The sequence below is a fragment of the Ursus americanus genome, chromosome 7 (assembly GCF_024610735.1).
Source record: "Ursus americanus isolate L20-20 chromosome 7, mUrsAme1.1.p, whole genome shotgun sequence".
Lineage (NCBI taxonomy): Eukaryota > Metazoa > Chordata > Mammalia > Carnivora > Ursidae > Ursus > Ursus americanus.
This window is the reverse complement of record NC_142133.1, coordinates 51834018-51856433: the sequence shown is the minus strand read 5'-3', so window position 1 is coordinate 51856433 and position 22416 is coordinate 51834018. Positions and strand designations below refer to the sequence as shown.

Here is a 22416-nt window from a genome sequence, read left to right as displayed (position 1 = left end):
GCTTCATTACTGAAAATTTTTTTAACAATTTTAAAGAAAATTTCCCCTATAAGTTGCCTACAGTAAACTTCAGAAAAACTAACATTTCTTTTTTTTAAACTAATATTTCTATGTGTATACCTTCAAGTCTAAACTGTTTTGCCATTCTTCTGTTTTCATTTTAGCATATACACCCATGTTAAATGTTAAATAAAAAAGAAAAGTCATCAATTAAGTGTTTAGGGAAGAAAGGGACTAGTCAGCTACAAGTTTTGACAAAGCCATGTGGCCACCCCTCCCAATTGGATGAATGAAGAGGAAACAGGAGTTCAGACTATTCATGGTGCCGGGTGGAACTTGGGAGGGTGTGGCAGATCTGGACTGAATTCCTAGCTATTGTGGCTTTGAGTTAATTAATTATTGTCCTTGTGTTTTGGTTTCCTCATTTGTAGAATGCAGATAGTAATACCTCCATTTCAGAGGCTTACTAAAAGGATTAAATTGAGTTAAGTGTGAGGTGCTTAATGTAATGCCTGGTCCATAGTAAGAGCTCAAAAACCAAAGAAATTTTCAATATTGATGGTAAGTTGGTATCTGTTTAAAATAGACTGTTATAACTTAAAGATGTTAATGTAATTCCCCATAATAGCCACAAAGAAAAAAAATCTATCGAATATAGACAAAGAAAATGAAAAAGGAATAAAAATGTGTCACTACAAAAATTAATCAAACACGAAGGAAGGCATTAAGGGAGGAAATGAGGCACAGTGCCCCAGAGGTCCTCCAGAAGATGTACAAAAAACAAATAACAAAATGGCAATACTAAGTTGTTCCCTATCAGTGATTACTTTAAACATAAATGGATTAAACTCCCCAATCAAAAGACACAGATTGGCAGAATGAACAGAAAAACAGGATCTAACTGTATTCTATCTACAAGAAGCTCACTTTAGATCTATGGACACTCATGGGTTGAAAATGAAAGGATAGACAAAGACACTCCATGCAAATAGTAAATAGAAGAGGGCAGGGGTGGCTATAATAATATCAGACAAAATAGACTTTAAGTAAAAAAAAAACTGTTAAAAGAGACAAAGAAGGATATTATATGATGGTAAAAGGGTCAATGCACCAAGAAGATACAAAAATTATAACATATGCAACAAATATTAGAGATCTTAGATATAGGAAGCAGACATCAACAAAACTGAGGAGAGAAATACACAGATCTAAAATCATAGTAAGAGACTCTAATACACCACTTTCAATAAAGAACAACCAGGCAAAAGATCAATAAGGAAATAGAAGACAACACTGTAGGCCAACTGTAACTAAAACATATACAGAACACTTTGCTCAGTAATAGCAGAATACACATTTTTCTCAAGTGTACATGGGACATTCTCCAGGACAGGCTACAACACCAGTCTTAATGTTAGGCTGTTAGGCTACATATGTTAGCCTACAACACCAGTCTTAATAATTTAAAAGATTGAAATCATACAAAGTATCTTTTCTGATCACAATGGAATGGAATTAGAAATCAACAGCAGAAGGAAAACTAGAAAATTCCAAATATGTAGCGATTAAACATCACACTCTTACGTAATCAATAGCTCAAAGAGGAACTCACAAGGAAAACTAGAAAATATCTTGAGACAAATAAAATGAAAGCAAACATAACAAAACTTATGAGATGCAGTGAAAGCAGTGCTAAGAGGGAAAGTTTATAGCTATAAATGCTTACATTAATAAAAAAGAAAGATCTCAAATCAACCCCCTAACTTTAAACCTTAAGGAACTAGGAAAGAAAAAAAAACAAATGAAACCTAAATGTAGCAAAAGGAAAGAAATAATAAAGATTAGAGCAGAGATGAACAAAACAGAATAGAAAACAACAGAGAAAATCAAGGAAAACAAGGATTGTTTCTTTGCAAAGATCAACAAAATCGACACCTTTAGCTAGAGGACTAAGAAAAAAAGAAGATTCAAGTTATAAAATCAGAAATGAAGAGATGTTACTAGTGATTTTACAAAAATAAAAAAGGATTGTAAGGCAGTACTATGAATAATTATATATCCACAAGTTGGATAATCTAGACGAAATGGACAAATTCCTAGAAACACAAAACCTACCAAGGCCGAATCAGGAATAAATAGAAAATCTGAATAGATTTATAACTAGTAAGGAGATTGAATCAGTAATCAAAGACCTCCCAATGAAAAAAACCCCAGGACCAGATGGTTTCACTGGTTTATACACACTATGAACAAGTGGAATCTATTCCTGGAATGCAAGGATGGTTCAACATTAAAAAATCAATCAGTGTGATACACTACATTAACAGAATGAAGGAAAAAACCCACGTGATCTTCTCAACTGATGCTGAAAAAGAATTTGACAAAATTCAATACCTTTTCATAATAAAAGCACTCAACAATCCTAGGAATAGAAGAAAACTACCTCCACATAATGAACGCCATTTGTGAAAATCCCACAGCTAACATCATATTCAATGGTGAAAGACCATAAGATTTTTCCGTTAAGATCAGAAACAACACAAGGATGCCTGTTTTCACCACTTTTATTCAACATAGTAGTAGAGTCCTAGCCAGAGCCCGAGGCAAGAAAGAGGAACAAAAGGCACCCAAATTGGAAAAGAAGAAGTAAAATTATCTCTGTTCACAGACAACATGGTCTTATATGTAGAAAACCCTAAAGATCCCACAAAAAAACTGTTTAAATAAACAAATTCAGCAAAGCTGTAGGATATAAAATCAGCATACAAAACTAGTCATGTTTCCATACACTAATAATAAATAATTTGAAAACAAAATTAAAACCAATTCCATACAAAATAACATCAAAAAGAAGAAAATACTTATAAAAATAGAAACAAAATTTCAATATTATTTCAAAAATAATAACCTGGAAACACGACAAGTGAGTGTTTTAAAATCCTGACACATGACACGTAATAAGTGCCTACTGGGAATATACTGAGCACAAGAGCTAATGTTAGAAGATATTCAAGAAAATGTCTTGAATCATTCTAAATATACATTTTCTAAATACTATTTTTAGAAATACGTGAACTCTGTTATTAAGCATAAAGAATGACCACACAGGAAATCTTGAAAACCTTGCAAACCATGTCCTGTTATTAAGGAGGAAAATACTTTTGGGCTAAGAAAAACCATCAAAAGTTAAAAAAAGAGACCTCAACTTTTGCAAATTAATCCTTTATTTTAATTTCTAGAATAAGTATTTTAGAAGGGAACACTAGTCACAGAGGTAATGTTCAGGCTTCCAGCCTGTTGGAAGAGAACAGAATGAATATGATCCCTATGGCGGTGCAGTGGCAATGGGTTCCCGAGGGGTAGCTTTATGGAATTTAGTAAGTATCCTTGACCACTTCCTAACCCTGGCATTTTTAGAAACATCCAAAAAATGCAAGACAGGTTCTCTGACATGCATACAGGGCATCAGGCACACAAAGTTAGAAATTGTTGTTTTCTACCACTGCTACGATGCTGGTCTTGTGTTCGACCTGGATTTCAAAGACTGGTTGTGGCGGATCAGTTAAGCTGCCTGATGTCACCACATGCCTGCTCAGTGTTGAGCTGATATTCCTAAGGCTTGTTCCACATCCTGTCCTCTGGTCGATGGCCCATTTGGGCAGTGTTTCGGCTGCCTGCCCAAACCATGGCTCATGCTGAAGAACAGCCAGTGACTTTGCTAGAGGAAGGGGTGGAACCTTCCTTCCATTTTTCCCTCTCCTCTCACAGACCCGCCTGCTCTGTCTGGCTGGCCTCGCTGCCAGCCTGTGGTAGAGGCCTTCGTTCCTCCCACAGTGTGGGCACTCCTTTCCTTCTGGCGCTTCCCCACAACATGAGGCAGGCCTGCTGCACTTTATTAGTTTTCTTTAGGGAAATTCTCTGATTTTCCCAAACCCAAGATGACCAGAAAGCTCTGGGCTACAGAGGTTGGCTAAGCTGAAGAAGTAAAACTGTGTTTCTTTCTGATCTCACAGATTCCCCAGCAAACTCTGATGGCGGAAGTGCAATGGATGTAATCATGGGCCCTAGGCTAGTAACACAATTACCTCATTTATTTTTAGAAAAAATACAATGGAAGTGAAAGAGAAAAAAAAGATCAGAGACCTCAAAAAGGCAAAGACAAACAAGTTTATAGCACATTTATACATAAGCACACAGCCTACTTCTGTAGACCAGTATTTCTTGGGCTTCTGAACTCATGCACTGGGAGTCTGGGTCGAAATTCAGAGTTTGCCCTCATCAGAGTTTGCCCTCTCCCTCTCCTGCCTTTGGCCAAATCACATCAGGGTAAAAACCCCATTGGAAAATAACTCCAAAATTAGAATGGCAAGTCTCAGTGAAACTGAAGGATCTCTTTGCTCCCTCTTTCCTCTCACTCTGACAGGGCCACCATGATTACAACTGTCTCCATAAAAGGAGTCCCATGGGCAGGATTCTGGTACTGCTTCTTTGGAAAGGAGACAAATCTTCATTGGTTAATTTGCATTTTTGCGGGTCTCCAGACATCCAAAGGTACGCACACGTAAGATTGCTGGCTGGTGAGAGGGCTGTATGAAGCCAACTAGCAAGGGCACTGGGGAAAAATGGGCGGGAAGGCAAACTCTCACTGGGCTTCCCACCCTTGTGTCTGTGCGCACTGTTGTATCTTGTTTGGCATAATGTTAAAAGCTTCTGTCCTTTCTTCCTTAAGCAGAGGAATCTGGCCAAAAAAAGGTGGAGTTCTTAAGCAAGGGAGGGTGGGGAGAGAGGTGGGATGTACTTTTGAAGGAGAAGAGGAGGGCTGTTGGTATCATTGTTTGCCTTCCTCCCATCCACTTGAAGGTGGCAGTCGGGGCAGAGAGGGGAATGAGATGGATCAGTCCTGCCTCAGTCTCCACCTCCACGGTATGCAGGTGCAGGGCAGAGATGACCAAAAGCACCCATGCTGGTACCTAGCCTCTGCCCCTGGACCTATAGCACAGCCCTCACATCACAGCCCATGGGCTCTGCAGTGAGGCATGGGCCTCTGGATTCTCTGTGCCCATGGCCTGGTCTCTGTGAGAGCCAGCCTGAGCCTAGGCTGTACCAGAGAGTTGCCCCAACCCACACTTGACACTACCAGGCATACACATTTCTGGATCATGCAAAGTAGAGTGGCAATGCTCAGGTGCCCCTCTGGGCTCTAGGAGGAGAGAAGAATACATACCAAGATAAGGTGGGGGGACTTCAGGGACAGCAGGAGGCAGAGTAGAGGTCCTAAGAAGTAGGCTTTTACCTAGCAGGAAGAATTCTACCTTGAAATTATTTAGCAAACATCTTTCAGGTGCCTAGTATGTGCTGTTATCAAACAAGCACTTTAGTTCCTGAGATCTGGAGGGCAAGAACTCAAGACCTTTCTCTGAGAACCAGCATACAGAACACTCACTGCTTTGGAAGCATGGGCCTGCCTACCTGACCTCTGCACTGCCCAGTCAAATCTGATCTCTAGATTGTAAAAAGTATCTTGGAACCAGTATCTGGGGCCAAACCAACACTATTAAGAGCTGTACTTGAACACCTGGGAGTACTTGGGGACTCTTGGAGGCTTACCAATGAGATGAGGAGTGGGAGGCTGAAGAAGCAGGAAGAATGAAGCCAAACAGGATTTTGGCTTTTCTTTTACAAAGACTGCTACTGTCCCTTTTTTCTTTTTTAATCTTGAAAAATAACAATTTTCCAAGGAAAGACTGGCCAAAAAAGGGAATTTACAAGTGCTATAAACACCTGGGGGGGCAGTCAAGAAAATGAAAAATATTCATGAACACATTATTAATGTTATTGAAAGATTTAGTTTTTTTTTTTAAAGATTTTATTTATTTGACAGAGAAAGAGAGAGAGGGAACACAAGCAGGGGGAGTGGGAGAGGGACAAGCAGACTCCCCACCAAGCAGGGAGCCCGACACAGGGCTCGATCCCGGGACTCTGGGATCATGACCTGAGCCAAAGGCAGATGCTTAACTGACTGAGTAGTCATGCTTAACTGACTGAGTCACCCAGGTGCCCTGAAAGATTTAATTGTTAATACTAGAATTATGAAACACATTTCAATATCAGATATAAGAACAAGGAATATTTAAACTAAGGGCATGATCCAGAATGAGAAAAGCAACAATTCAGGGGTGCCTGGGTGGCTCAGTCATTAAGCGTCTGCCTTCGGCTCAGGTCATGATCCCAGGGTCCTGGGATCAAGCCCCACAGCGGGCTCCCTGGTCAGTGGGAAGTCTGCTTCTCCCTCTCCCTCTGCTTATGTTCCCTCTCTCCCTGTGTCTCTCTCTGTCAAATAAATAAAATCTAAAAAAAAAAAAAAAAGAAAGAAAGAAAGTAAAGCAACAATTCAGGAGGCTATGCCAAGTTTTCATCTCTTACTCTGTTTCTTGGTAATCAGCAAGCAAGAAGCAAGTTGTGGTGGGGCAGGTCAACTTCACCAGTTTCTGTTCCCAGGCCTTGCTCTTTCCTTCCACCCCTCTTGTCCACCATATGCCCTCTGTGTTGGGTTCCTTCTCTCCACGACTTCCTATCTTCACATGTGCACATCTCTCCCATCCTTCAAAGCCTGTTTCAAATCTCTCCTCATCTTACCAGCCACACAGCACATCTTCATTTAACCAAATATTATGACATATAGCACCATGGACCTGGAATTATATTTGCATTTATCTATACATATGATATAATAATAATAATAATAATAATGGTAAATATTTATAGCTAACACTTATTGTGTTTTACTCTGTGCCATATACTATAAAAAAACAATCTAGGTGTTTCATACACTTTCTTTTCATTAAACCTCATTATAGCTTCATGGGGTTGATATTATTATGCCCATTTAAAAGATGTAGACATTGGGATCCTGAGAAAGATAGTTAGATGACTTGTCCAAGAGGTTACTGAGTTGGAAGGTGATAGATCTGGGAACCTATTTGTGTAAAAGGTCCTTGAACTAGGTGAAGGGGATTAAGAGTACATTTATTGTGATGTATGGAATGTATGGAATTGTTAAATCACTATATTGTACACCTGAAATGAATAAAACATTATATGTTAATTATACTGGAATAAAAAATCTAAAAAGAGCTCTATAAATCAATAAAAGAAAATTAACTAAAAAGTAAAATAAATTTAAAAAAGCTCCCTGAAGAAAATGCAAAGTAAAACCACCATGAGATACCATTACTCACTTATTAAAATGGCCCAAAAAAAAAAAAAAAAAGATAATACCAAGAATATGACTAATTGGAACTTTCATACAATGCTATAGTCATTTTGGAAAAGAGTTTGGCAGTTTCTTATAAAATTAGAAGGATACCAGATGACCCAGCAATCCCTCTCTGAGGTATTTATACCGCTGAGAAATAAAGTCATATGGCCACACACAAAAAACTTGTATGCAAATATTTAGAGCAGCTTTATTCATAATTGCCCAAACTTAGAAACAACCTAGAGGTCTATCAGTTAGTGAATGGATAAATGCATTATGGTATATCCATCAAATGAAATACTATTTAGTACAAAAAAGAACAACTTCTACTACATGCAATGGCATGGTTGACTCTCAAATGCAGCAGTACATTAGGTGAAGGAAGTCAGACTCATTGGCTACATACTGTGTGACTCCATTGGTAGGACACTGGGGAAAAGGCAAACTGCTGGGAATACAAATGGCCAACAGACACATGAAAAAATTTTCAACATCACTCAGAATCAGAGAAATACAAATCAAAACAACAATGAGATATCACCTCACACGGGTCAGAATGGCTAAAATTAACAAGTCAGGAAATGACAGATGTCGGCGAGGGTGTGGAGAAAGGGGAAACCTTTTGCATTGTTGGTGGGAATGAAAACTGTGTGGCCATTATGGAAAACAGTATGGAGGTTCCTCAAAAGTTAAAAATAGAACTATCCTATGACCCGGCAATTGCACTACTGGGTATTTATCCAAAGGTTAAAAAAATGCTGATTTGAAGGGGCGCCTGCACCCTGATGTTTACAGCAGCAATGTCCACAATAGCCAAACTATGGAGAGAGCCCAGCTGTCCATCAACAGTTGAATGGATAAAGAAGATCTGGTATATACATACAACGGAATATTACTCAGCCATCAAAAAATGAAATCTCACCATTTGCAACAACGTGAATAGAACTAGAGGGTATTATGCGAAGTGAAATCAATCAGAGAAAGACAATTATCATATGATCTCACTCTTTTGTGGAAGTTAGGAAACAAAACAGAGGATCATAGGGGAAGGGAGGGAAAAATAAAATAAGACAAAATCAGAGAAGGAGACAAATCATGAGAGGCTCTTAACTACAGGAAACAAACTGAGGGTTGCTGGAAGGGAGGTCGGTGGGGGGACGTGGTAACTGGGTGATAGACATTAAGGAGGGCAAGTGATGTGATGAGCACTGGGTGTTAAATGCAAGTGATGAATCACTAAACTCTACCTCTGAAACTGAAAAATGAAAAACAAAGAACACAGTGTGGGAAAGAAGACAGATGAGTGGCTTCCTGACCTGAGGCTGGGGAGCTGACCACAAAGGAGACAGCTGTTTAGAGTGATGGGAATGTTCTCCATCTTGGTTGCGGTGGTAGTTACACGACTGTATACACTGGTCAAGACTCAGAGAACTGTAAACCGAGAAAGGGAAGTTTCTTGTATGTAAATTATACCTCAACTAACCTGATAGTAAAAAAAACTTCCTGATGATAGGATCATGGATGGCAAGCCCGATTTAGCCAAGTTTCTCTACTATTTCTGACCAAATGTATCACTCGAGCTAATTAGTAAACAAAAGAGTAGGCTGATTTGTATTTTCCTACCATTCCCTTTCCCTCCTGATCCTTGGCAGACGAATTAATGAGGAAAAAACTAACTGACAAAAGATGATCAAACAGGAGGAGAAGCCAAAAGCAGAGATGCTGTACAAATGCTGAAGGGCCTCAAGTTCACTGGCCAGGTAAGGGGGTACCAACCTCAGCAAGTCTCTTGATCTTCTGTTCAAAGACCTCAGTTTTACTAGGAGTTGAGGCTGCCTTCTCATTGTCATCATCTGATGGAAAACACTCCCATGTGCTTTAAAAAAATTTTTAAAAAAGGTCAAAACTTGAAGTGCTTGAGACATTGAGTTTAATAAAGTACTTTTTGCAACAAAACAAAGATTTGGGGTAAAAATAATACTTGTATGAAAAGCAGGAGTCTCTCACATACGAGCTGATACGGAGGTACAGCACGGCATTTTAAAGCCTACCGGCCTGCCCAAGGGGAACCAACCGACTGTCCCCTGGAGCCGCTACCACATCAGAAGCTTCGACTGCATTGCTGCCAGATTTTATAAAGGGAGAAAGCCAGTCTAAAACATGCCTGACTCCAGGTAGACCCAACTGCTTCCCAGGTCCCAAGCCCTTTCCTGTTCCAAGAAGGCGGGGCTGGCATCGCCAAGGCAGCAGCAACGCTATGTGGACCAAGTCAGGAAACAAGGACAGTTTGAAATCTGTCAGGAGCTGAGCTCTGTGCGGCAAGGATCGTATCTGCCTTACTCTCCATTTCCTCATTATCTAGCACAGCGCCTCATCAATGAATATATTAAAAGCTGCTCAATATTTGTAGAAGGCAACTCGGCGTCTATATCACAATTTGAAATGTCTACGTCCTTTAACCCAGCAACAGGCAACCTGGGAATTAGTTTATTTCATTAATTCTGTGGTGGTCACAAGTATCAGCCTGGTGTTCAAGGAGAAGGCATTAATGAATGGCCCTCATGTTTTCTGATTTCCTACATTAGAGTCTCGTGTGTGCTACCAAGAGAAGAAGCACTTAGCTAAAATGATTAGGAATTTGCTATCAAATGACTTATTTTTAAAAACCTGAATTCAAATGAAGAATGTTATGCTTATTAGAATATAGCTCTCTTTGCTGATGCATATTCTGCGTACTTTTTCAGGAAAGGAGAGAAAGCAATGCCTAAGAGCTGTACCTCTTCTGGATACTGAAGGGTCCACTTCAACACCCTTTTCATAAGGGGTGCCACCATTCAAGAAGAGCTCATATGTTCTACAAAAGAAGAGCAAAAACCCAGGTGTTTCTATTTTGAAACACTGAAATCAGTAGTGAAATATTTTTTAGCACAGATACGCTCCCAGACATTTTATTTGTCTCATTGCTAAGCGAGAATGAAAGTTGTTGATTCCTCTGTGAGGCATTATCTCCGTAAATAAAGTTTCTTTCTTAACTTTGAACTGTAGAAAATACACTTTTCCCCATTAAAATGAGAAAAATTGATGCCCTTAAAGCGTTTTGACTTTAATGACTTAAGTTATGAATGTATTAATGATATATTTTTTAATGTATTTTTCAAATGTTTAAATGGCATAGAAATGGTAAGTAAAAAATAAAACAGGGGCGCCTGGGTGGCTCAGTCAGTTAAGTGTGTGCCTTCGGCTCAGGTCATGATCTCAGGGTCCTGAGATCAGCCTCCTGGAGTTGGGCTCCCCACTCAGTGCGGAGTCTGCTTTTCCCTCTCCCTCTACCCCTCAACAAAATAAAACAACCCTCCTCCCCCCCCAAAAAACGCCATCCCTTCCCATCCCATCCTCTCTAGTCTGGTAAGGCCCTTGCCCCACTTTTTTCATGCAAATGCAAACAAATATATATACACACTGAACCTCAAAGCTGACACATTTTCTTTTAACGTTGCATTACCTAAGTATAGTAAGTAGAAGATAAAAGTCCTTTTTAATCCCACTGCGTTATCTCCCTAGCTCTGCTCCTCAGAGGCAACCTCTGGGAACACTTTACATACGCCTGCCTACATATGCACACGAATAGTTTTTCCTGAACAAAAGGGGAGCCACAGCACACACACCATTCTGCAACTTGCTTTTTCCACATAATAATACACACTGGAAATGTTTATGTATCAATGCATGGGCTTCTACCTCATTTGGAAAAATAGCTGTGACTTCAGTTTTGGAAAGATGGAGTAGACACCCTGTTTCCTCCCACTAGGTACAGCTGAAAACCCTAGACATTCTTAAAAACAAAACAAAACAAATTTAAATCATAAGCAGCTTGGACTTTTACACCCTGGGAGGGTGTGCCAGATGATGTCAGAGCAGGACAAGTGGAGTCCGGACTTTGACCTCTGCCCCGTGGTAAAGAGGCCGTGCCCGTCCTTGGGGTGTAAGCAGAAGTCACAGAAGGCAGGGAGCATTATCTGAATCGATTCTCATAATAACCCTTTGGGGTCGGAGATATTACAGTCTCCCATTTTAAAGATAGGAAATTGGGGCTTGCAGGCAAGGAACCTGGAACTTGGCTTACAGATACGCAGACAGAGCCAGGGCCAGAGCCCTGAATGACCTTAATCGCCATCCTGATGACTGCCCATCGTAGCTCTTCTGTGAATTGTTTGTTTACATCCTAGACTTAGATTTTTTGTGTAAGCCCATTTAAAAACTCAGGTTGTCTTTTTCTTACTTATTTTTGAGAGTCTGTTTTATATTAGGGATAATAATCTGACCATTAAGTATATACTGCAGATATTTGGTACCAGTCTGCCTTCTGGTCTTAGGTTTTAAATTCATTTACAGTGACTGCCACTATGATTTCAGTGTATCACCTATAGGAGAAAGGTACAGTCTCAGAGGACCTGGGGACCCTGGACTTAGCTTTCCCACCCACTCTTTGGAGAGAATCAGGTTCAATTTCAGCACTGTGAAATGTGCTAATACCATAGAAAATTACTGAAAAATATGCTCAGCAGAGAGTAAACAACTTTTATTATTTGTTTGTTTTAGTTATTTATTTTTTTGAGGGAGAAAGACAGAAAGTGAGCGAGCGAGCAGGGGTGGGGGAGGAGCAGAGGGAGAAGGAGAGAGAGAATCCTAAGCAGTCTCCATGCTCAGCGCAAAGCCCGATGCAGGGCTCAATCCCACCAGCCTGAGTTCATGACCTGAGCCAAAACCAAGAGTCGGATGCTCAACCGACTGAGCCACCCAGGCGCCCCTGAGGAAACATCTTTTAAAATACCTGTTCTGTAAGTGGCATTTCTTCCTAAGATGACCCTGTGCATACTGTTTTCCTATACGTTACATTTTCATATACATTATACATTCATATACATTCCTCAAATAATATTAAAATCAACACTAAAAGCCCTCTCCCAAGTTTTTGAAGTGCTAACAGAATATACACTCTGCAAACCTGAGATGTTCAGACTCTAAATAATGAATTTCTACAAAATTTTTCATTTGGAAGGAATATATAGGCAACTTACTTTGCTGGAATAGGAATTCCACTGGCATCGAAAAGTTTAAGAAACACCCAGCCACAACTTAATTCTCCTCTTTCACCGGTTGACTAGGAAATAAACGGACATACAAAACTTAATATCTGAACCAGTCAAATTTAAAAGCACATACCAAGTCCTTTAAAGGGAACAAAATTAGCATTCACTTATAGGACTAAAAAATTCTTCGCAAGAAAATAAAGTGAAACACAGTGGGTCCCATTTTCCTTGCAGGCCAGATGGCAAAGGCAGTATATAAAGTGAAAATCCTGTCCTGTCAAAATACTTTTGAAAATCCCTTAAACCTGATGATGTGGTAACTGTTGCTACTGTTTCTTGAATGATAAAAATAATTTTTGGAATGATCTAAACCACATCAGTACTACACGGGATTACGCAGCTTTGTCTCAATGAGAGATGGAATGCACAATAAATCATTTTTAATTTTTTAATCATCTGTTAGAACTTTACGTCCACTGTCAACTGCTGAGGGCCACTGGGGACTTGCTTGGGGTCCTGCTCCCCATTCCTATCCTACCCACCCATAACACATATGGATACATCTGCCTTAAAGAAATGAAAGGACGCTGTAACACTATTAATATAATAGCAGTTGGTTCTCTGGGTCACCTCGAGGCCAAGTATATATACAACAACTATCAAGGTATTATTAGAATGTGGAGACATTTAAATTACTATCATGACAAACAGGTGAAGATGACTAAGAGCACACTTATCATGAGCACGGAGCAATGTACAGAACTGCTGAATCACTATATTGTATACCTGAAACTAATACAACACTGTTAATTATGTGGAATTGAAATAAAAGACTTAATAAAATAAAAATAAATAACTATCACAGACCTACACCTACTGGTTCAATTGTTCATATGACATGAGTTAATCTAAGTTTGTAGAGCTCCCTTAATAAAAATTACCACTCTGACAGGTCCCTTCATAGAACCATCAGCCACAAGGTTAAGTACACCCCGGCCCTCTAGCACAGAGGTAAAACACCCCTGGAATGCCCCTGAACATCTTTTATCACTTTCTGCAGTCTCATCCTTTTCAAATCTTCATTCTTCAAAAGCACTGGAGTTCACTCAAGCTATAAATATAAACAAATATACTTTTATTATAAATGCTACTGAGAAAGCAGCACTATATATAAATTAGAACCACAATTCCCATTCCTCGAGAGATTAAAATTTTATTACATATAAAAGCCTCAATTATTTTACTTGTAAATACAGACTTTTTTTTTTAAGTTCCCTTTAACTGATACATTAGAAAGGTTTATCTTTCAACTGACATACATTGCGAATATAAGAAATTCCAAGTTCAAATAATAGTCCAAGATCTGGAGAGGAAGAATTGGATCTGATAAAACAGTCACCATCGAGCAAGCAGGGCAAGATGCCAGTAACCTGAAACAATAAAGAAAACTAAGTTACTAATAAAAATTTAAAATGGGAGGGAGGTTTCAGCTCTACTTGCCTGTACGTAGTTTATACCTGTGCATAATAACAGTCTTTTAAAGAAAGCAGATGGATTGGACCAACCTACATCAATAATTTCAAGCTAAAAAATTTAAGTTTTGTGTTGAGGGAAATACCTTTACCTTCACTCACTCTTTGGTTAGAGTAGAGGCTAATGTGAAACAAGTACTGTACCGAGGTCCTCAGAGGTGTTATAAAAATAGTTTGCATATATAATATTTAAATTAACCATTGCTTTTTGTAAACAGAACTAAAACTGAAGACATCACACACACATTTGCTCAACTTTCCTGAGGCGTGTCTTGAAAATTTTCCTTTCCTTTCTCGTTTGCTCATTCCTTTTCCTCTCTCTGGACAACCACACCCCTCTGTCTTGCCTATAAAATCCTCCCCAACCCTCAAAGTCTAGTTTCTCTTCTACGAAACCTTCTCTGAGCCTGAGGGCGGGAATTCATGTCACCCTCCTCTGTGCCTCCACAGCACTGGGAGTCCCGCAACCATGGCATTCTGCCCTTGCGGTGGTTATCAACACACCCCCGCCCCCACAGGGCTACTCTAGGGATTACATGAGATCATGCCCAGGAGGACCTACCACTGTGCCTGGCACATGGACAGAGCTCCATAAACACAGGCTATTGTTATCATACCTGTATATGTTTCTTCTCCACCAACATGGAAGTTTCCACAGTGCCTAGGAAGAATGTCTCGCACCTAACAGATGCTAAATTTCACTCAACAGAGGAACTTTCTTTTTATTTATTTTTCCAAACAGTTCATCTTTATATCCAGAAGAAATTAGGCAATTCGACCCTAAATGCTTCACATACACAGAGATGCAGCATTAGAACTGCGAAGCATTGTGCTGAAGTACAAGCAGTAGGTCCTTAGAAGATCAAACTGGACTTTCAGGAGACGCGCGATAGGCAGGTGTGGGCACTTGCAGCACACAAACCAGGTGGCTGGGCCTCCTCCACGCCCTGTGCCCTCTCCTTGAATCCCTACTGCTTCAAGGTCTTTGGATGCAGTAAGAGAAAGGTTAAAGGAGGATTTTTAGGGCACAGTGCCCCAAGGGAATTAGTTATGGCAAGTAAACACTACAGTAATGAAACTCTAGAGGCAGAAAAAAAGTAAAATAAACTGTAGACAATATTATAACGAGAACATCAAGATATCAAATCTTCATGTTCACTCACATCTATGTCATAGGGACTCCGCGGTTTGAAGCCACCTAACCTCATTCCAGTCTTTTTTTGTTCTAGGCTTGACAGTGCCTGGGTATAATGTACCAGCCCCGGGCGTCACCCTTGATTTTATCTGAAGAAAGCACAGCTCTCATTAGCATGGTTGATTTCATTTGTGAAAAACACTTCCTAAATTTATCTTTTTGTTTTCATTTTCATCAGGGGGCATTTCCTAGAATTGAACCCCGAAATCCACTGAATGAGATGATTCATAGGAATTACAACTCTGATGAGTCAGAAACAAAAATAATTTTTATCAAAGTCTTCAAAGAACATTAAATAATCTCAAGATTCAAATCTGGCCCTATATATTCTATGCTTAACATAAATACGTTATTTCGGAGATACACACGCACAGCTTTGCATACGGAAATTAATTGCCTATCACTTAACAGGTAAAAGAGATTCACATTTCATTCCATTCCCTTAGCAGATTCCTTACCTGGGGAGAAAAGGTCCATGTTTTGGGCTTTTTAGGTTGCCATGTAGCTCTGACTGTATGAATGTTGCTCAGAACCTGAAATGAGATTTTCTTATTTGAGATCATGCTGTAGAGAGCTCTCTAAAACATCCCCACTTCTAGGGGCGCCAGGCTGGCTCAGTCAGTTAAGTGTCTGACTTTTGATTTGGGCTCAGGTTATGATCTCAGGGTCCTGGAATCCAGCCCTGGGCTCCATGCTAGGTGGGGGGGGTTCTGCCTGAGGGTTTTTCTTTGTCTCCCTCTGCCCCTCCCCCTCCTCTCTAAAATAAGTAAAATTTAAAAAATTGAAAAAGAAAACAACCAAACAGGTCACCACTTCTACATCCCAAACAGTTAACAATGAATCAGCTATACTGCGTGGAGCAGAGGGCCTCGAGGGGTTTCTTTCACTTTTCAGTTTGTGCAACTCTGTGATTTGTTTTCTTTTTACATCAAGTACATATAAAACTTTAAAAATGAGTATCAAAAAACTGTTATGGCATTAATTTATACAATAATGAAAGAACTAATAAAATAAACTCAGACTCAGATCTTTGCACTAGTAATAAATTATAGTAAGTAAAATACTATCCGGAACAGGGTTATCAGAAAAGGAAGTGAAATTTCAGGTACAAATGACGTTTTAAGAAATGTGACCCATAGGGGCGCCTGGGTGGCACAGCGGTTAAGCGTCTGCCTTCGGCTCAGGGCGTGATCCTGGCGTTCTGGGATCGAGCCCCACATCAGGCTCCTCCGCTAGGAGCCTGCTTCTTCCTCTCCCACTCCCCCTGCTTGTGTTCCCTCTCTCACTGGCTGTCTCTATCTCTGTCGAATAAATAAAAAAAAATCTTAAAAAAAAAAAATAAATGTGACCCATAAGAGCATTTGATGGCAGCCTATCACCCTGCCACTAAGGACAGACAATGCTGATAATAGCCCAGATATACAGCCTGTTTTCTTCAAGAACTCCAGCCGCATAAGTTATATTCCTCCTGCGACTTAATCTCTTATAAAATGCTACTGCAAGAAGTCAGCCCTACAACGTACATAAAGCAGTGAAATACAAAAGAAGCAAAAACTGTGGAGTTCAAATTCTATAAAGTTATGGCTAAAATTGACATCTTCCAAAGAAATAGAAAACATAAAATTTTTATTTTATTTTTTAAAGTTTATTTATTTATTTTAAGTAATCTTAACACCTAATGAGGCTTGAACTCATGACCCCAAGATCAAGAGTTGCACACTCCTCTGACTAAGACAGCCAGGTGCCCCTGAGTTTTTTATCTTAGATAACAATATTTTAGTACAGCACTTTTAAAACTAAGCCTTAAAAATAATGAGAAACTATCCCAAACAACTCCTATGAGGTCAGATTCAATTCACTGCCATCTGTGTCCCTGTTGGTAGGCAACTAGGATTACCTTTTGGGTAGCTGAGTTGTTTTCCAAAAGAGAAAAGTCCACATTTCTTTCAACAACTAATATATAGGAATTTACTTAAACTCTTCCTAAAATAATATATATTCTCAGCCTGGACTCTTGGAGTACAAACTCGTTTTGATTATTACCTGGTGTTCAACATAAGACTGCATCTTATCTACTCTAAGGTTCCTCTTAGTTTTTCAAGAAATCTTTCTCACTTCTAATAACCAAAAAGTCCTTTGCAATCATTGAAATTGAGATCTCGCACTATCTCTGCTTTTATCTTTCCAACCTGGAGAATCCTGATTTTGATTCAGGAGTAACATCTTCTGCTTGATAATTTTATATCTTTCTTGATTTACGGACTGTGAGAGCTAAAGAGGACTTAGCCCAAATACCTCATCATACATTTGAGAAAACTGCAGCTAGAGAGGGTGAATGACTGGCTCAGAATCTTTCAGTTCTCTGCATAAAACCAGAACACAAAGGATGAGGTAATCAAGGATTCAAAAAGTTTAGAGACTTCCACTTAGTAAACTGCATTAAGAATACATGAGGACTTCCACTCAAGATAGCATGCCGAATTTATGCTTTAACACAGCTGCTCTGCTCCAAACATAAAGGAGTGATCGTTAAAAAGATAGAGTGGGACACAAAAGTAAGATGAATATTTCAATGGACCACACGCAGATAAAAGGGAAAAGCTGTGAAGAGGGTGAGAGTAAAATCGGGGGTCTCCAGGGCTCTGAATCTAGAAGCAGGATGTGATGGCAAGGAGCTGGCTTTGCCTGTTACAGAGGCTAACAGTTCTCAGTACATGACAGACAAGAGACAGCCCTACTGCTTGAAGCCAGTAAGTGAAAAAGAAGTGGTGGCTAACCTTCCCCCTCATAGGAGGTAATGAACCTAAGCAGGTAGGAGAAGAAAGATGAAGGCATGACATCTGGTTCAGAACCAAGGCGATAACTGGGCCTTTAATGAATCTTAGATTAAGAATGCTAAACTCCACTATAAAATCTGGTTATGATTTGGCAATGGTGGTGCTGGTGGTACCAACCACAACACTATTAGGTAGGAGGGAAAAGAGAGTAATATAACTTTCACATAAAATGTGCCTCTAAAGATACATGAAGAGGGGCGCCTGGGTGGCACAGCAGTTAAGCGTCTGCCTTCGGCTCAGGGCGTGATCCCGGCGTTGTGGGATCGAGCCCCACATCAGGCTCCTCTGCTATGAGCCTGCTTCTTCCTCTCCCACTCCTCCTGCTTGTGTTCCCTCTCTCGCTGGCTGTCTCTATCTCTGTCGAATAAATAAGTAAAATTAAAAAAAAAAATAAATAAAGATACATGAAGAAATCAAATACTAACAACACAAGAAACAACCCTTGAGGATTGAAATGAACAAAATATGTTGGTATATGTAATTAAATATTAATTGCTTTAAAAAAAGCCAGATTTACTTCTGGACAACAATAAAAAGATGGGGGCAGGGTATTCAGTAGGTAACTAAAGCATGTTAGTATATTTGATGTAGTAAGGAGGAAGACAGAAACACAGGATAATTTTAGATTAATAAGAATAATTTATAGCTAAGTAGGTATGTTAAAAATTGAAAGGGTAACCACTTAAATAATGTTAATATAATCTATAGATTCTAAATCAAAAGTAGAAAAAAACGGAACACAGACAACAATATTTTAACAGATGACAGAAATGAAAAAAGCAAAGAAAAAAGATGATAAGCAGAAAATAGACCCACACAAGGGAAATAAGTCTAAATATATGGGTACTATAATAAATGAGGCTCGCCTAATATTATTTACTCAATCCAGATATAGACAATACAAAAAAGTTGTAAGCCTATTTTACTTAAGAATAGTAATGCAAAAATCCCAAATAAATACTAGTGAACCTAATTTGGCGATGTTTTCTTTTTAAACAAAATAAAAAGTTTATGATTAAGGAGAGCTTATCCCAGGAATAAAAGGATGTCTCAGTATCAGAAAATCTGTTATTGTGGTACAACACATCAACAAATTAAAGGAAAAAATCAAATGACCATCTCAATAGATGCAGAAAATAATTTGCTAAAATTCAACATTCACTTGTAAATATGAGAACTTGGAGCAAAAGAGAATTAACCTAAGAAAGAGTACCTATCAACAACTTGTAACAAACATTCCATCGGTGAATCTTCAGATGAATTCACATCTATATCAGGAAGAAAACAAGGCAGTCCCTTCTGGTAGTCCCTGGCCAAACAAGTAAGATAGCAAAAGGACATGAGGTATAAAAATGGGAGAGACAAAACTGTCTTTATTTGCAGGTAGTACAAATGTATACACAAAAAATCTGAGACTCACAAAAAGTAAGTAACGTTGTATTTTAAAGGTATTAGAAATAATAATTTCAGTAAATTTTTGGGATACAAGATAAATTTCCAAACGACAATAGCTTTCTCATCAATCATAACCAATTAGAAAACATAAGAGGAAAAAGATTCCAGTTCATTATAGCTACCAAAACTAGCTCATCTTCAGGAAATAAGAAGGCAGGGGGAAGGTAAATAGAGAAACATGTTAATGATAATATAAAGAAGTTAACAGAGAAATCTTCCAGAACTGTACTACCCAATATAGTAGCCACTGGACACATGTAACTATTTAAATTTAACCTTAAATCACTTAAATTAGATTAAAAATTTAGGGGACCCTGGGTGGCTCTGTCAGTTAAGCGTCTGCCTTCAGCTCAGGTCGTGAACCCAGGGTCCTGGGATTGAGCCCCATGTCAAGCCCTATGTCGGGCATTCTGCTCAGTGGGGAGTCTGCTTCTCCCTCTCCTTCTTACCCTCCCCACTGCCCATGCTCTTGATCTCTCTCTCAAATGAATAAATAAAAAAATCTTTAAAAAAAAAGATAAAATTTTTTAAATAACAGGGAAATCTGAAGATGGATTGGGTGTTAGATGGAAACATGGAATGATTCTTGTATTGCAGGGTGTGACAATGGTGGCTATGTAAGAAAATGTTTATATGTTTATACATGCATAAATGTTGATACATATATGCAGGAGTAAAATGAAATGTCAAAAGTTTTCATTACAACATTTTTATTTATTTATTATTATTATTTTATTTTATTTATTAAAAAATGAAGAAAAACATTGGGGATAGATCACCCAGTACAGCAAAATCTTGAGAATTATACTATTCTCCCTACTTCTGTGAATGTTCGAAAAGTTTCATAATAAAAATCAGATTTTTAGGGGCGCCTGGGTGGCGCAGCAGTTAAGCGTCTGCCTTCGGCTCAGGGCGTGATCCCGGCATTATGGGATCGAGCCCCACATCAGGCTCTTCCACTATGAGCCTGCTTCTTCCTCTCCCACTCCCCCTGCTTGTGTTCCCTCTCTCGCTGGCTGTCTCTATCTCTGTCGAATAAATAAATAAAATCTTTAAAAAAAAAATCAGATTTTTAAATGAAAAGGCAAAGGCAGATTGGAAATAACTATGTCAATCAATTACCACTCTGACTTCATGTTTTACCATTTAATTTTAATTTTACTTATCTATCTATCTATCTATTTGGAAGGGAGTGGGGGGAGGAGTGAGAGGGGAAGGGACAGAGAGAATCTTAAGCAGACCCCACACCTAGCACAGAGCCCAACATGGGACTCCATCTCATAACTGTGAGATCATGACCTGAGTTGAAATCAAGAGTAAGACGCTTAACTGACTGAGCCACTCTGGTGTCCCTGTTTTATTACCTTTTAAAGTCATAATTTCAGGGGCGCCTGGGTGGCGCAGTCGTTAAACGTCTGCCTTCAGCTCAGGGCGTGATCCCGGCGTTATGGGATCGAGCCCCACATCAGGCTCCTCTGCTATGAGCCTGCTTCTTCCTCTCCCACTCCCTCTGCTTGTGTTCCCTCTCTCGCTGGCTGTCTCTATCTCTTCAAATAAATAAAAAATAAAATCTTAAAAAAAAAAGAATTACAAATCAATTATATATGTAACATAATATTATGTTATATTAAGTTATACGAAGCTTGAAAATCCGAATGAAAAATTTAAATTTATAAAAATCAAAAAGAAAAATGAGCAAAAGACATGATCCACAATTCAGAATGATGGAAATCTGATTGGCTAATAAACAGACAAAAAGACATTTAAAAACACACTACATATCAGGGCAATGAAAACCAAGACTACGAAAAGATTCTGTTTCATAACCAAAACATCGGTAAGGTAATATCAGTTGTTAGATGTGGAGAAACAGGACTGTCATACAGGGCTAGTGACTGTACTACCTGGAAGAACTTTGGAGAGTAATTTGGTGTTATCTCACATGGCAATCCACCATCCAGCAATCTACTCCCAAGTTCACTTATATATATTCTAGACTTGTCTCACGTGACATAAACATGTATGAGAATGTTCACTGAAAGACTGTAATAGTAAAAATGTTCAAGAGAATAATGGATAAACTGTGGTATATCCATATAATGAAATACTTTTCAATAGTTAAAAAGAATGCCAAGAGCAGAATCCATCAACTTGGATAAATCTCAAAAGCATAATGTTGAGGGGAAAAAAGAAAGTTGCAAGGGTACAAGGATATGATATCATTTTATAAAGCATGGGAATACTAAAAATTAAGCTGTATAAATTAATAAAATAAAATTCAGGATAGGGGTTACCCATATGGAGGTTTGAGGAAAGCAATAGGATGTGGGAGGGGCATACTGGGGGGCTTCAATCATACTTGCAGCATTTATTTTTAAAATAATAGACTATTTTTAAAAAGAAGTCTTAAGCTTACAGAAAAATTGAGCAGAAAGCACTTATTTTTTGCTTTAGAAGTCAGAGTACATATTACAAACTGGGGGCTTCAACAGAACTAGGTAATAAGGCCATGGGTGTTTGTTATGCCATTCTTTGCACACTGCTATATATTTGAAATAGTTCATATTTTAAAAAATACTGCTAATTCCAATAAAAATAAGATGGAGTATAAAATAGAAATAAAAGGAAACAAGTAAACAAATTGGAAAATTATAATGTCCCAAGATAAGAAAGATTCTAAATGTGAGATTTAGGCTTGTGTTCTCATTCTCTTATTATTGGCAAAACAGATGGGTAATTAGTTGATGTATTATTTCTTAGTGAGTATTTAAGGGTTTTCAATTTATTTTTCAAAAGGGTGATTCGGAAATGTGTCAAACATATCAGACAAGTTAAAAGAAACATAGTGAACCCCCATATACTCATCACCTAGAATCTACCATTAACATTTTACTATACTTGTTTTATCACATCTATCATCTATCATCTAGCCATTTATTTATTTATTTATTTATTTATTTATTTATTTATTTAAGGAGGCTGGAGCCCAACATGGGGCCTGAACCCACAACCTCAGGACCTGAGCTGAAATCAAGAGTTGGACATTTAA

At 38.7% G+C, this 22416-nt stretch overlaps 1 protein-coding gene across 3 annotated transcripts in view; it reads right to left on the bottom strand.

The window, feature by feature from the left end:
• NPHP1 (nephrocystin 1) overlaps positions 1–22416 on the bottom strand; it is a 57757-nt gene that overhangs the window by 9291 nt on the left and 26050 nt on the right. For all 3 annotated transcript variants that reach the window (XM_087863683.1, XM_045808962.2, XM_087863685.1), the window contains 5 exons: positions 15534–15608; positions 13668–13778; positions 12337–12419; positions 10036–10112; positions 9035–9134 (listed from right to left, as the gene is read on the bottom strand). In XM_087863683.1, coding sequence (XP_087719809.1) covers positions 9035–9134; positions 10036–10112; positions 12337–12419; positions 13668–13778; positions 15534–15608 — 446 coding nt within the window. The remainder of the gene's footprint in view (positions 1–9034; positions 9135–10035; positions 10113–12336; positions 12420–13667; positions 13779–15533; positions 15609–22416) is intronic.